The sequence below is a fragment of the Oryctolagus cuniculus genome, chromosome 12 (genome assembly GCF_051225735.1).
Source record: "Oryctolagus cuniculus isolate XC-2025 breed Fujian yellow rabbit chromosome 12, ASM5122573v1, whole genome shotgun sequence".
Classification (NCBI taxonomy): domain Eukaryota; kingdom Metazoa; phylum Chordata; class Mammalia; order Lagomorpha; family Leporidae; genus Oryctolagus; species Oryctolagus cuniculus.
The window spans coordinates 72,121,453-72,135,575 of NC_142878.1; the positions used below are offsets into that span (position 1 = coordinate 72,121,453).

Consider the following 14,123-nt stretch of genomic DNA (forward strand, 5'->3'; position numbering starts at 1 on the left):
CGTCAGTTTGTGGAAGCCAAGGATTGCTGTAGAGTAAATTTTATCAGATTTAGGAATGAAAAATAAAAATGAGGTGACCACATTACAATGATAAAAGCTACTTGCAGGAAAGATTTAACTAGGGGATAAATGCTACGAATTTCCCAACTGATTTTTTCCTTCCCTTAAATTTTAGTTATATTCTGATAAGCAATTTCTAAGATTTCAACATTTACAATATTTGATGTATGAAAGCACAGAAAACCATTTAAAGGGAAAAATAACCTGTTCTAAGTTATCGACTGATATTAACCTGTATCTGAGGTTTTTATAACAAAGCCTTTGTGGTACATATACAATTATAGTAAGCTAAGGGCTATGGTGTAACTATGGATATTGTTATACACTGAGCTCAGGTTTCCAAAGAATATGAAGTACATACTTTCTCTCCAGAAACTGGAAAATGCATGATCACACCTAGTGAAGATCTCATCACAGGACAAATGGGACTATTAAGAGTTGCAGGGTAAGGGTTAAATCACATCATTCAAATTCTTTGAATTCTAATTCCACAAATTCAAAGTTAAGCAGATGTTTAGCTTCCCAAGGTTATCACATGCATACATATTTGAATACAGGCACAGAAACTTGTCATTTTTATTTGGGTAACAAAGGGTCTCCAAATTATATTGAAAAATAAATCCTAATTATCACTCCTGTAAAAAAAATTTAGCACACTTTTCACAAATGATTTATGTAAAAGAGAAGAAAATACACATAATTTTATAATATCTTAAACTTTTTTATTCCCTACCATAGACAGTAACTTTGTCTTTTGTTTCCTTTCAGTTTTCTACAATTTCCAACCTTTACCTGTATTTAATACTGCTTTAATCTGCTAAAGACATTAACTGATTGCTTTCCTAAATCTAAGGAGTATATAGTTTTAGTATAAATATATATCACATATTTTCGTAAAATTTGACAAAACCGAATAAGCATGCCTTGCTTTAAGTCCATGCTCCTTCCACTGTTTATAAAATCTGATTTAATGATCAAAAATTCTTGGTTGTCACTCTTCAGTTATAACAGTCTTCTTTCTGCACTGCCACTCACTTTTTACATAATAACAAGCAATAGAAAAACCAAAGAAATTATGTTAATCTTAGTTCTTCCTTCTGACACTATAAAATAATGTGACCTTTTTTTAAAAAATGAAACAAAATACATCCAAAACTCAATACATTCAAATGAGCTGAGTTCCTTTAAGGTAGTCACCTTTGGAAGGCCACAGTTCATTCTGTGAACTTCACTGCCACTGCTCAAAATACCTTTAAAACTCTTTTGGTATTGCTTTCAAAGACATTTGCATACACTCTGCATTACCTCAGATCTAATTTTTGGAAACTGCCAAATAATGCTAAAAACAATCAGCTTGCTAAAATATATTTTTTTCTTTTTTAAAACAATGCATACTCATAAAGTTAACAGTGTGCATGAGTTAACTTTGAATGCAATTATAAAAGAGCAAACCCAAGAGGTTTTGGGCAATGGTAAACTGCTGGCATCAGGAAATAACCTTCCAGCATGATCACTATGCAAGGTAACATTCATTTAGCTGTCTATGTTCTGGCATATTTGCTTAAAGTGACATTCTGAGAGTTAGAACTTATTCTTTTTAAAGGAATAGCATTCTTTAAAAAAAAAAAAAAGAATTTTATTCCTTTAAAGCATCACTGTCAAAGTAAATACTATGCAAGTGTTTTGTTAGAAAGTAGTTCTCCTTACTTTGTCAATAAAGACTACTTTTAAAAACTTGAAAGCAAATAACCACAACTTATTTGCCCCCAGGCTTTTTAAAATCATTAACTGAAGATAAAATAGTTTGAAATTTCTAAGGTACTAAGAAACAAAACAATCCCAAAAGTAATAAAAACACATCAAGAACCAAACTACAATTTCTGAGCTGCACTGTTTATTTTGCTGCTTGAAACCTAAGTGACAGTATGCCACTATAATTATGGGGTTTCATCTAAACCTTTACTACACTGCAGGTACAGAAATATACGGACACATTTTTGGAGAATTGACATTTTGCAAAATGCAGCAAACATTTTCATTTATACATGAGAAAAGGAAGTGTTCAAAAGGGTATGCGTTTCAAGTTATTGCAGGTTATTTGTGAGAGAATTTCTGCAGGTAAAACATGTTTAAATTTAACCAACAGTAGCGTGTCAGTATATTTAAAATCATGACAAAATCTTCTCTCTGGTCATGTTGCCCATGACAAATTACTATGATGTTGTATGTTTAGGGCAAGATGTCAATACAGCATAAATCCCATGGTATTTTGGTTTTCTTCTGGAGATTAAAGCTGTTTTTCTTGGGATAAATGCAGCAGCAAAACACAAACCAGTTGATCAAAAAAGCACTTCTGCCATACTCCAATAATTTTCAGGACACATCAACCGACAGTAGTTTTGCCATTCCCAGTTCTTTTAAGGTTTACATCTCTGCACTGTTGCCTCAAGGACGTCTGTCAAAGCTTGTTCTGTGTTATGCCAGTTTGCTGACTACAGCCTGGTTGAGAGAATTTAGTTGGTTGGTCCATTTGTCTAGTGCAGTATATCGTGCACCTCCCCTCTTCTGATGATCCAGTTCAAGGAGTTGGTTGACTTGATCAATTCGGCCATGAATAGTGCTGGAAATAAATAAATAACAGAAAGGTTGTCTACAGATCATTTTCATTAAGTGTAGTTACTGGATTAATGTTACATCAAATATTTATGGTCAATAAATGCAAAAGAAAAAAATCCTGGGGTGGGCATTGTGGAACAGTGGGTTAAGCTGCTGCTTGAGATGCCTGCAATCACATATCAGAGAGCTGGTTTGACTCCCAGCAACCCCACTGCTGATTCAGCTTCCTGCTAATGCCACTGGGAAGGCAGCAGATGATGGCCCAAGTACTTGGCTCTGGCCTGGCCCAACCCATCTGTTGAGGGTATTTGGGGGAATGAATCAGCGAATGGAAGATATCTCTCCCTCCCTCTCTGTCTCTCTGACTCTGTCACTTGCCTTTTTTTGCCTTTCAAAAAAAAAAAAAATATATTTTAAAAGACAAAACACTGCTATCTACATTGAGTGAGTTCAGATTCAAAATAATGTTATTGTCTTATTCAAACTCCAGACAGAAACAAGATTTCAGTCACCTTTCATCAGTTTCACTCAAAGAACCACTAAGCATAGACTCACCCTACCATCAAAGGCAAATATCATCTGTGATGCTTTAAATAATATACTCAGATGATTTAAAAATTGTTATCTACCAAATACCTTTAAAAATGCAGACAAAAATTGCTATCCATTAGATAATTCTTTCAACTATATAAATGACATATACTGAACAAGAAATCCCTCTGAAAAAACACCTAAAATTTTGCAGAGATCATGTGTTTAAAATGCTCATTCACTGATCAAAAACCATCAAAAGATCTTCTAACAGAAAATTGGAGTGTTTTCTATGAAAAATCAAGAATTGAACCACTAACTTTGTTAACATTATTTAAAATTCATGGTCCAAAACATTTTATGGTTAAAAAATAGCAAAGTACTTACTTATCCAATATGCACTGGACCAGCAAGCTCTCCACATCAGCTACATCTATGTTTAACTCCTAAGACAAAAGACTTATTATAATTCCACTAATCAGCATTTTAAAAGTTTTAATAATTTCATGTAACCATTCTAATTTTACATTCAATTCTATCACCTAAAGGAAAATTAGTGCAGAGAAGATTTTAAAACAAATTCCAATATCATTCTAAAATACCTCTGAGAACACAAGTCTGATAAAGATTTAATATTCTAACTTCTGAAGTATTTTCCTAACCATATTATTGTAGATAAGACTGAGGCTGAAGAAATATTTAAAATAAAATTTATTCAATCTCAATTTCTTTGTTACACTGTTAAGGCACTTTGGGATAACTCAATTTAGGCCAAGAAAATTGAAAAATCCACATCAAAAGTAAAGTCCTGGGAGGGAGGAAGGGAATCAAGTATGTATATAGTATATCTTCCTAGAATTCTATCTATGAAATAAATGTTCTCTTTATATTAATAACATTTAAAAAAGAAAACAAATTTCTACTGCTCTATTTGTTAAAAAATGTAATATTATAAAATGTTATCAAGTCTGCCATAGACAGGAGTGTCAATTGGTAAAGTCAACAACAGGAGTCACTGTGCACTTACTCCTCATGTAGGATCTCTGTCCTTAATGTGCTGTGTATTGAGATTTAATGCTATAATGAGTACTCAAACAATATATTTCACTTTGTGTTTCTATGGGGGTGCAAACTGTTGAAATCTTTACTTAATGTATACTAAACTGATCTTCTGTAAAAAAAAAAAAAAAAAAAAAAGAAATTATCAACTCCCAACTTGACTCTCACTGGGATTAAACATGACAATAGGTCTGATCTGATTTCATCATCATTTAAAAAAAATCATCTATTATTTTTCACTTTATGTTTCTGTGTGGGAGCAAACTGTTGAAATCCTTACTTAATGTATACTAAGCTGATCTTCTGTATATTAAGATAATCGAAAATGAATCTTGATGTGAATGGAAGGGGAGAGGGAGTGGGAAAGGGGAGGGTAGTGGGTGGGAGGGACGGTATGTGGGGGAAGCCATTGTAATCCATAAATCGTACTTTGGAAATTTATATTCATTAAATAAAAGTTAAAAAAAAAATGACAAAAAAAATGTTATCAAGTCAGGTTTACTTTTTTAAATGAAAGATAGGCAGACCGCATTTATAACTACAAATTAGAAAGATCATTATAATCCAAGAATATATGTACCTTAGAAATAAAAGGAATATGTATTCTTGTGTAAGGCTTAATTAATTTTATGAGCACTTGTGTTCTGATGTTTCGCAAAAGCTCTGAAAGAAAAGACAAAAATTAAAATATTTGTATTTAGTAGTTGGGTATCTATGAATTATTATGTACTTCTAAATCACAGTAATTATCTACAACATTTATTTTCTCAAAACACATCTTTCCGCTTTGCAAGATCATCTTTCTCTTTTGCAAGGAGTATTTAAATCTAAAAACACTGTGAGTCCACGGAGCATGATTAGACATTTCTCTCATTTCTTGTTCTTACCTCCCTCATTTTGCTTATGTTCAACTCTATTAAAGTAACTTCTTGCCTTCCCAATAATATCCCACTGACTACTTCCTTAATAGCTAGCATGTTTCAAGAAGCTGATTTATACTAGCCAAGTTCCTTGTTTTATGCTCTCAAAACCCACAGTGTTATATCTTATACAATGATTTTATACATTCTTGCAATTTCTTCACATACAATTGTCTTTTTAATTTTTTTTTAAACTAGATTAGAATTCATGGACAATGAGTCTGTATTTTCAATGTCTACAAAGTGCAGTACCATTCCAGGTTCATATAAGAACTTTTAAAATGTCTGTTGAATGAAAGAGAAAGGTAGGGAACTATAAATCCTGCTTTCTGAAGTATTCTTCAGATTTTCCTGACATACCTGGAATTTAAGTACTTGAATGAGTAGTTCCAAATGGCCATTTAAAAACCCTAAAAAAGCGCAGTTGTGAGAGAGAACACAAAGGAGTGATTTTTTTCCTTGGTAATTCAGCAAAACTTACCAAAAATCGTATTCCCTTCGTGGCATGAAACTATCCCAATGTTACATGATCTTTTTAGTAAATGATCTCAGCCTAACTGATGGCAGGAGAGTTTTCAAAGCTTTTGTTGTCACATAAAATCAGCTAGTGATTTCATTGAAACTGCTTAATCATTTTAAGGAGTCTCCTATTCCATGACAGCATTTCCGTACTTTGCAGTAAACTGCAGCTCTATTAAGCATTAGTTTGACAGTGGCAAAGAAACAGAATTCAGTTAGCATAAAGAATATACCTTCAATGTGTTCTCTTATGAAAGGATCATCCATTATGTTGCTGTGATTTGTTTTCAGAATCTTTTCAAATTCAGTGATGTCATTATTCTGATAGGCACTAATAAAAAAAATGTAAATTTTGTCAAACATGAAGAAGTCAATAAAATCAGATGACCCAAAAAGCTGTTTCTCAATTTTCATATGTAAAAATCTAAATTACATTATTGTTTTCTGTCATGGAAATTAGAATTAAATACACATACCCACAAATACACCATCTGTCAAAAAAAATACATTTCCTTTGTAATTTTTTGCTCTTTTAAAAGAAAGATTGAATAAATCTTCCTTCATGGTTATATACTATATTTTTATATAGACAATAAAATGTTTAACGAATATTCAATATTTTTAAATACTTGGTATTTTCAAATATTAAATATTTTAAAGTTAAATTTAAGCCTTTAAAAATTTATTTTAGAGAGACAAAGAGAAACAAAGAGAACTCCTATTCACTGGTTCTCTTTCCAAATGCTTGAATCAGGGCTAAAGCTAGGAGCCAGGAACTTAATCCACATTTCCCACATGGGTGGCAGGAGCCGAATTACTTGAGCCATCACTGCAGCTTCCCAGGGTCTGTCTTAGCAGGAAAATGGAGTCAGGAGTCAGAGTCAGGTACTGAAACCAGGAAGTGCTAGGTTAATCCCCCCAACCTGACTGTTCTTGATAGAAAAAACCAGGTTTCACGCACATTATTACATGGAGGAGTTAGGCTTTGTCTTTCAAGTATATCCTCTCTTGAAGGTTATTCACAAATGCAGCTTCTGAATTTTTAACTTCTAGAGAGCTATCAGGAACTGCCAAAACTTTTCAAAAAGAACATTTCATTCTCAAGTGTCACTGTCCTTAAAATTCCACTGAACAGAAACATCAGCAGCAGATAAATAGCACTAAATGGGCACACAAGGTAGAGAGTGATGGAATTCCTTGTTGCAGAAGGCCAAAGGTTGATTTATGTTCAAAATTATGTTCATAATTTCCCTGAGATATCTAATACCTACTCTTGAATGAATTCTGTAAGGCATTATGGGGATTTCTAAGGTGCTGAGAAGGAAGAAGCCAACCTTCTGGATATGGCACCACTGTCTGCTTTATAAGTAAAACATATCACAGCCATTCTGCACGCCCTCTGATGTGCTTCCATTTGTTGGGTCGCAATGTAACTTCATGTTAGGGGTAGGTGATTCAAGTGCTTCAACAGGAATTATTTTCCTCTAGTCTGCTGGCAACTGACTAGGAAGATAAAATTAGGAAGCATTACTTTCTAACCTACACAGAATACATTAGTGTAATATACTGTAGGAGGGCATATTCAAGTAATGAAAACATTTACAGATGTTTACATTTTATTTTATATTCACATATATACATATATACATTTTAATCATGAGACATTCTTCCATTTCTTAAGTGGGGTTTATTTTTTAAAAAATCTTATATAGAAGTGGACTACACCATGGGTCAACTTCTTTGGGTCAAAATTCATCATTAAAATAAACTTCTGAGTTCCAATATAAAGGCTTCACTGAGATTAGCAGTCAGATGTTAACAAATATATAAGAACAGTTAGGAATTTTTATAGGTCAGCAATTCAGATCTTCAACCCATTTAACAAATTTCATTTATATAAAATGTCAATGTCTAGGACAAAACTTTTCCTCAATATTTTAAAAAAAGCTTTAAAAGTTTAAACTGTTATACAGCAATTTAACATTATAAACCAAACATTTAAAAGGTATTTTGAAGTTATTCTCTAACCAAATTAACCTTAGCTAATATGGCCAAATGTAGATACAATAAACTGTTTGCAATAAAGATGGAGAAGTTACCTTTCATAACTAAAACTAACCTAATTCAACATACATATATTAAAATAGACTACAGTAGTAACTAAATAAACACAAATTTGATTTTTTTAATATGGCAATTTAGGTTTTTTTATCCCCCAAATATTCCTAGTCCCCCCTAAAAAAAACCCCTCAATTTTTTTTCCTACAGCTAAAATTAAGATTTCCTTAGAAAAAAAAATTTTAGCAACTTGTAAACCCACAGCCAATAAAAAGGAAGTAAATGAAAATATTGTACATAGGAATTCAATATTACAAAATAAGCTATTTTCTCCATTTATAATTTATATATATGATTAATGACAGTCTAATAGTATTTTTTAATTGATAAAATACTAGTAAGAAACATTTTATCATCTAAATTATCTAGATACCTACAAAAAAAGCCCCCCCAAATAACACCTTACCCTATGTCCCTAACTACATTTTTCCAGAAGTGTAAATTCAGCTGTAAAACTTAAAACAAAGGACTTAGAGAAACTTGGTAGGTTTATTATATTTTTCTACAAAGAAAGCTCCACAAAAGATTAGAGCTAGCTCCATTTCTTTTTGCTAGGAAGAGAAAAGAACAGAGAAAAGGTTCTGCTACTCAATATCTTTTACAAATAGGTGCCTTCTCTTTTGGTTTCACAATTTTGTTTAATATTAATTAATTCTGGCAAATTCATTAGCTGCTAATCATCATTATTCACATCTTTCTGCACAGAAATATTCAATAAATCTTTGGATTTCTTACATTATAATAACCTTTTGGCCTTCTCATCCTCTACCTCAGAAAATCACTTGGGGTAGACATTTTTTAAAATGGTATTTTGATCTTGTTGTTGAGAAAATAAATGAGTAAATATGTTTCTGCAGTCTTGTCTTACTGAAAATTCTTGACTTGCATTGGATCAATTCATAATTTCATTTTGGATTCAGGTAGACAGAGGCAACAAACATTGTAAAATAATGTTTTAAGAGACCCACAATCAGTTTTTCACTGAAAAACAGCAGGTACATATACATACATGCAAACACACACACACCCCAAACATACATAGATAATAAGAAAAAAACAAATAGTGGAAGCTTTATAAAATATTGTGACTAGCTAAAACAGCACAACAAATGACTTCAGAAGTTAAAAATTTGATCAACTGGTATGGATGTTTGACCTAGAAGTTAAGCTACTACTTAGGATGCCCAGATCCCATAGCGGGGTTCCTAAGTTTGATTTCTGGGTCTGTTTCCAATTCAAACTTCCTGCTAATGCACACCCTGTTAATTAACAAGTTAAGACTCAAGTATATAGGTCCCTGCTACCTCCATAAGAGACCTGCACTAAGTCACCAGCTTCGGAGTTTGGCCTGGCACAGCACTGGCTACTGTGGGCATAAGGAAATAAACCAGCAGATGGGAGAGTTCTGTCTCTTTATATTTCTATCTTTCAAATACAAAATAAATAAAAATATTTTATAAATCACATTTATATATTTCATGTGAAAACGCAAATGTCAAATATTAAGTGAATTCTGCAAAGTTCTTTCTTTCATGAATGTTCTAAGGAAATTTACCTTAACCAAAATATAGACTCTTACCTTACTAAATTTGTCATTGCTAGAATTTCTGGATCATTTTTATACGGCTTGGCCTAAATACAGTAAAAAAAAAAATTAGGTATGTGAACAAAGAAAGAAAAACATTTAATTCTACAAAAGAAAGCTAATAAGAGAAATTAACAATTTCTAAAAAATCATTGAATTAATTTATTTTTTAAGGAATAAAATTGCATACGTACAACTTTAGGAATACAGTTATTCTTCCTACCATACCTGCGCTCCCATTCTTCCTTCCAATATCCTCCCTCTCCCCTTCCCAGTACCATTCTCCATTAAGATTCATTTTCAATTAACTTTGTATACACAAGACCAATTCTATACTAAGTGTGTGCTAAGTAAAGATTTCAACAATTTGCACACACACACACACCCATAAAAACTGTTTGAGAACAGGTATCGCAGTTAGCTCTCATAATACAACTCACTGAGGACAGAGGTCCTACATGGGAAGTTAGTGCACAGTGACTCCTGTTGTTAATTTAACAATTAAAACCCTTATGTATGACATCAATGACCACCTGAGGCTCTTGATATGCGCTGGCTAGGCTATGGAAGCCTTTTGAATACACAAACTTCATCAGTATTTAGACAAGGCCATAAGCAAAGTGGAAGTTCTCTCCTCCCTTTAGAGAAAAGAACATCCTTCCTTGATGGCCACATCTTTCTGAGAAAAGAACATCCTTCCTTGATGGCCACATCTTTCTGCTGGGGTCTCACAGAGAGCCTTTGTGCAGAACATTTTTTGCCAGTGTCTTGGCTTTCCATGCCTGAAATGCTTTCATGGGCTTTTCAGACAGATCAGGAAGCTTTAAGGGTTGGTTCTGAGGTCAGAGTGTTATTTAACACAATTGTCATTCTATGAGTCTGCTGTGTGGACTGTTTCCCATGTTGGAACATTCTCTACCTTTTAATTCTATTATAATTACTCAACACTAGATCCTATTTATATGGTCACTTTAACACTTAAGATGACATTTTTATCATCCAGCTTAATGGGATTTAGGGTCCCGTAAGAAGTTTTTAACTGTGTCCTTAGAATTTAGGTTTTTTTTTAAAAAAAAAATTTTTTTGACAGGCAGAGTGAACAGTGAGAGAGAGAGAGAGACAGAGAAAGGACTTCCTTTGCCATTGGTTCACCCTCCAATGGCCGCCGTGGCCGGCGCGCTGCAGCCAGCTCATTGTGCTGATCCGAAGCCAGGAGCCAGGTGCTTTTCCTGGTCTCCCATGGGGTGCAGGGCCCAAGCACTTGGGCCATCCTCCACTGCACTCCTGGGCCATAGCAGAGAGCTGGCCTGGAAGAGGGCCAACCGGGACAGAATCCGGCGCCCCGACCGGGACTAGAACCCGGTGTGCTGGCGCCGCAAGGCGGAGGATTAGCCTAGTGAGCCGCAGCGCCGGCCCAGAAGTTAGTTCTTAGGAATGTATGCAGAACTACACAAGAATTTAAGAATTAAAGCACACATACCTCCTGTGAGTCAAATGGATTTATTCCCGATTTCATTAGCATGTTTGCTAGGACCAAATATTTTAAGCAAGTGGTTCGTCTTGGACTTCCTGATTCATCATAATTCTTAAAGGCTTCAAAAAAATCAGTGTGTGCCTTTTCAAATTCACCTTCTCTCAAGTGCATTTTACCACCACATTCTGTAAAGAATAAACCACAAGAAAACATTTTCAGTTCTGTAACAAATTTAATCACTTTATAAAGATCAAATAAAAAGTATTTCACTGGCTTTCAGTCTTTTAATTCTATATCTTTAATACTATTGGCTCCTGGGCATACATATTGAAGCACTAATCTTGAACGCACTGTTACAATTCAGAAACACAACTTCTGGTAAAGTAAATTTTCTATTAATATCTTTACTGCTATAAGTTTCACAGAGAGTTCAAGCTAATATCTTTCTAATGTGAGGTCACTTCACTGACTTCAATACTTGAGCCACTTAGTTTCAGTAAACAGAAACAGTAAAACATAGTCACTAAGTCACAAGCTTGACACCTGATCCAATATCACTGCCCACCCTCTCCAAACCACACTTGCCTCTGATGACTCCCATGATCAGTGGATGAGGGATGGCAGACTTGATGTGAAGTGACTGTTCATAGAGTGCTTTAAGTTTTTTGTTATTTTTCTGTGCTGTGTACATCTGAATTTCCAAAGCATATATTTCTAATAATTGTGTACCTTTTTTCAGGTCATCTTCTCCATCATCAGTCTAGGAAAGTAAACACTTAAGTTCAGTCAAGACAGAATTCAGAGACAATCTGGTAATTTTTACAAGTATTTGAGTTAGCTTGGGAACTGTACAATTATAATACTATTTCTCTGCAAAAACACACTACAAATTTTATTTGGGAATTGCAGCATGAAGAACACTACTTTTCATGACCACAAAGAAATCCATATATCCTTTCTACTTTTTGGTTACTGGAAGGTAAAAGTGGACAGAGGTTTTTTCATGTTTATGCCTTTTCTTGGAGATTTACTTATGGTATTTCCCAAATCTTCACAATTGCTTTAGATCACTTATTCAATCCAAAAGCACTTTCCTGAGTGCCTTCCACGTGTCAGGCAGTGGGTCTAATTTGGGGAAATATGAAGTTATTTCATAAGTTAAACCTCCTCATCTCAAAAACTGTCAATAGAAGATGGAACTGTCAATGGATAAATTATGATGATTCTAGTTGAAGTATGAACCATGTACCTAGGAGAGGGAAGAAAAAGGACTAATTCTCCTGGGGGATGCAAAAGGAATCAAAACGTGGTGACACAACAGCTCAGTTTTGAGGGATGACCAAACCCTCACAAAATAAGGGCCATGAAAACAGCATAGAGTCAACAGATATCCAGGAATATCAAATACTGATATACATTAAGCAAAAACTTGTTTACTGGGTCTTCCAACTTAAAATTCTGTTTATTTTTCATTAATAATGACCAGGGTAAAATATGTGATAAAAACAATCTTTATATCTTGATTATCATGAATCCCTGTCTAAACAATTTTATCAAATATTAAGAACTATACTGCTATTCACAATACAGATAACATTTTATGTTGCTAGGGTAACCAAGCAAAAGTTCTTCACAAGGTTTTTTCATATTCCTAATACACATACTGAAAGACACTATTTCATTCAGATATGGCCTCTTTACCATTTCCATTTGACATAGATCTGAACCCACAGTTACTTATGAATCAATTGATATTTTGTTAACAATATGTAGATAAATAATTCAAAATAACTGATCTGCTATTAAATGAAAATATCTGCAAGTAAATAGTTTAGAATAGCTTCTTAATCATTTTCTCTATCCACAGAAATTATATATTAAAGTAATAGTAAAAGGCATTGGAAAAGCTTAAAAATATTTAAAAATAGTATTTTTTCCATAAAATGTATACTAACATCAAATGACTTATTTGAACAAGACAAAACAAGGAATCATAAAAAGAGAATCCAAAGTTAAAAAGGCAGAGAGCTGTGCTGACTTGTCCATATGGCTTATTCAAATCTAAATTCAAAACTCAGTACCTCTGTCACTCCAGTCACATTTCAATGCATAACTAAAAGCAATGTTAGTGCTACCATACTGACAGCACAGATATATAATTATTTCAGTACTACTTGAAGTTCTTTTGGGCAGTGCTGCTATAGAGGCTTTATATATCATAAATTGAAATACAGAATATGTTTATTATGTATGTTTACAATTCACCTCTCCTATTTTTATAGAGCGCATAACTAAATATCAAGGTTTATTGATTTTTTATTTGAAAGGAATAGTGACACAGAAAGAGAGACAGATTTTTTTATCTACCTGCTTACTCCCCAGATTGACTGTTAACAGCCAGGTCTAGGCCTGGCTGGAGCTAGGAACCAGGAAATCCATCCTCATCTCTCTTATGAGTTGTAGGGGCCCAAATACTTGGGCCATCTTCTCTACCCTTCTAGGCAGATTAGCAGGAAGTTGGACTGAAAGTGGAGAAGGTGGCAGTACAATATGGTTGATAACTGTGTTACAAGTGGCCACTTCACCACTGTGCTCCAATGCCAGCCCCATCAAGGTTTATTCTTAGTAAGTATAATGACTAGACTGTTCATTGATATCTATACCTCATTCCACAAAAGATAAAGACTGAAATTAGGATTAAAGCAAGAAATGCAATCCTTAGAAAGAGTAGCATTTTTATAACTTATTTTCCAAATTTTATTCTGGGATAATGTTTGAGCAAGAATATCCTTAAACAGTATTTCAAACACAAATACTTCCTGTGTTTTTTATTATGAAGAAAGAAATATAAAGAAAAAATAAGGTAATGTTACCTGGCAGGATTGATGCAACTGGCGTAAAATTTTTTGAAGCTTTCCATATTCCTCTCGTTCTAAATATAATTTTCCAAGCTGTAAGAAAGCAAACTTATTAAAATCAAAACATTTCAACAAAAGAAGATGTTCAACTTTAGGAGAATTTGTTAAGAAAAACCACCCACTCTCCAGAAGAAAAACATGTAAGTAGTTGTAACTGTTACCTTTGTGTTTGTCTTAAACCACAGTCTATCATTCTTAGCATCTTTCAAAGCTTCCAGTGTTGTTTCATAGAATTCCTGCAGTAAATCCATCTGACATAAAAAATCAGAATTCTATAATTGTAAACAGCAAATTTGTACCTGTTAATAAAGTTTATTTGAGCA

The 14,123-nt window shown here is 33.6% G+C and overlaps 1 protein-coding gene across 2 annotated transcripts in view; it reads right to left on the reverse strand.

Moving 5' to 3' along the window:
- Positions 1 to 612: 612 nt before the first annotated feature.
- COPS2 (COP9 signalosome subunit 2) overlaps positions 613 to 14,123 on the reverse strand; it is a 33,063-nt gene continuing 19,552 nt past the window's right edge. Inside the window, exons 5-13 of one of the 2 annotated variants that reach the window (XM_002717812.6) lie at positions 13,962 to 14,051; positions 13,756 to 13,833; positions 11,468 to 11,642; positions 10,889 to 11,067; positions 9,403 to 9,455; positions 5,939 to 6,036; positions 4,847 to 4,929; positions 3,595 to 3,653; positions 613 to 2,680 (exon numbers count right to left, since the gene is read on the reverse strand). In XM_002717812.6, coding sequence (XP_002717858.1) covers positions 2,536 to 2,680; positions 3,595 to 3,653; positions 4,847 to 4,929; positions 5,939 to 6,036; positions 9,403 to 9,455; positions 10,889 to 11,067; positions 11,468 to 11,642; positions 13,756 to 13,833; positions 13,962 to 14,051 — 960 coding nt within the window. In that variant the 3' untranslated portion in view covers positions 613 to 2,535. Of the gene's footprint in view, positions 2,681 to 3,594; positions 3,654 to 4,846; positions 4,930 to 5,938; positions 6,037 to 9,402; positions 9,456 to 10,888; positions 11,068 to 11,467; positions 11,643 to 13,755; positions 13,834 to 13,961; positions 14,073 to 14,123 lie in introns of both variants that reach the window. The other variant, XM_002717813.6, reaches the window with a different exon arrangement.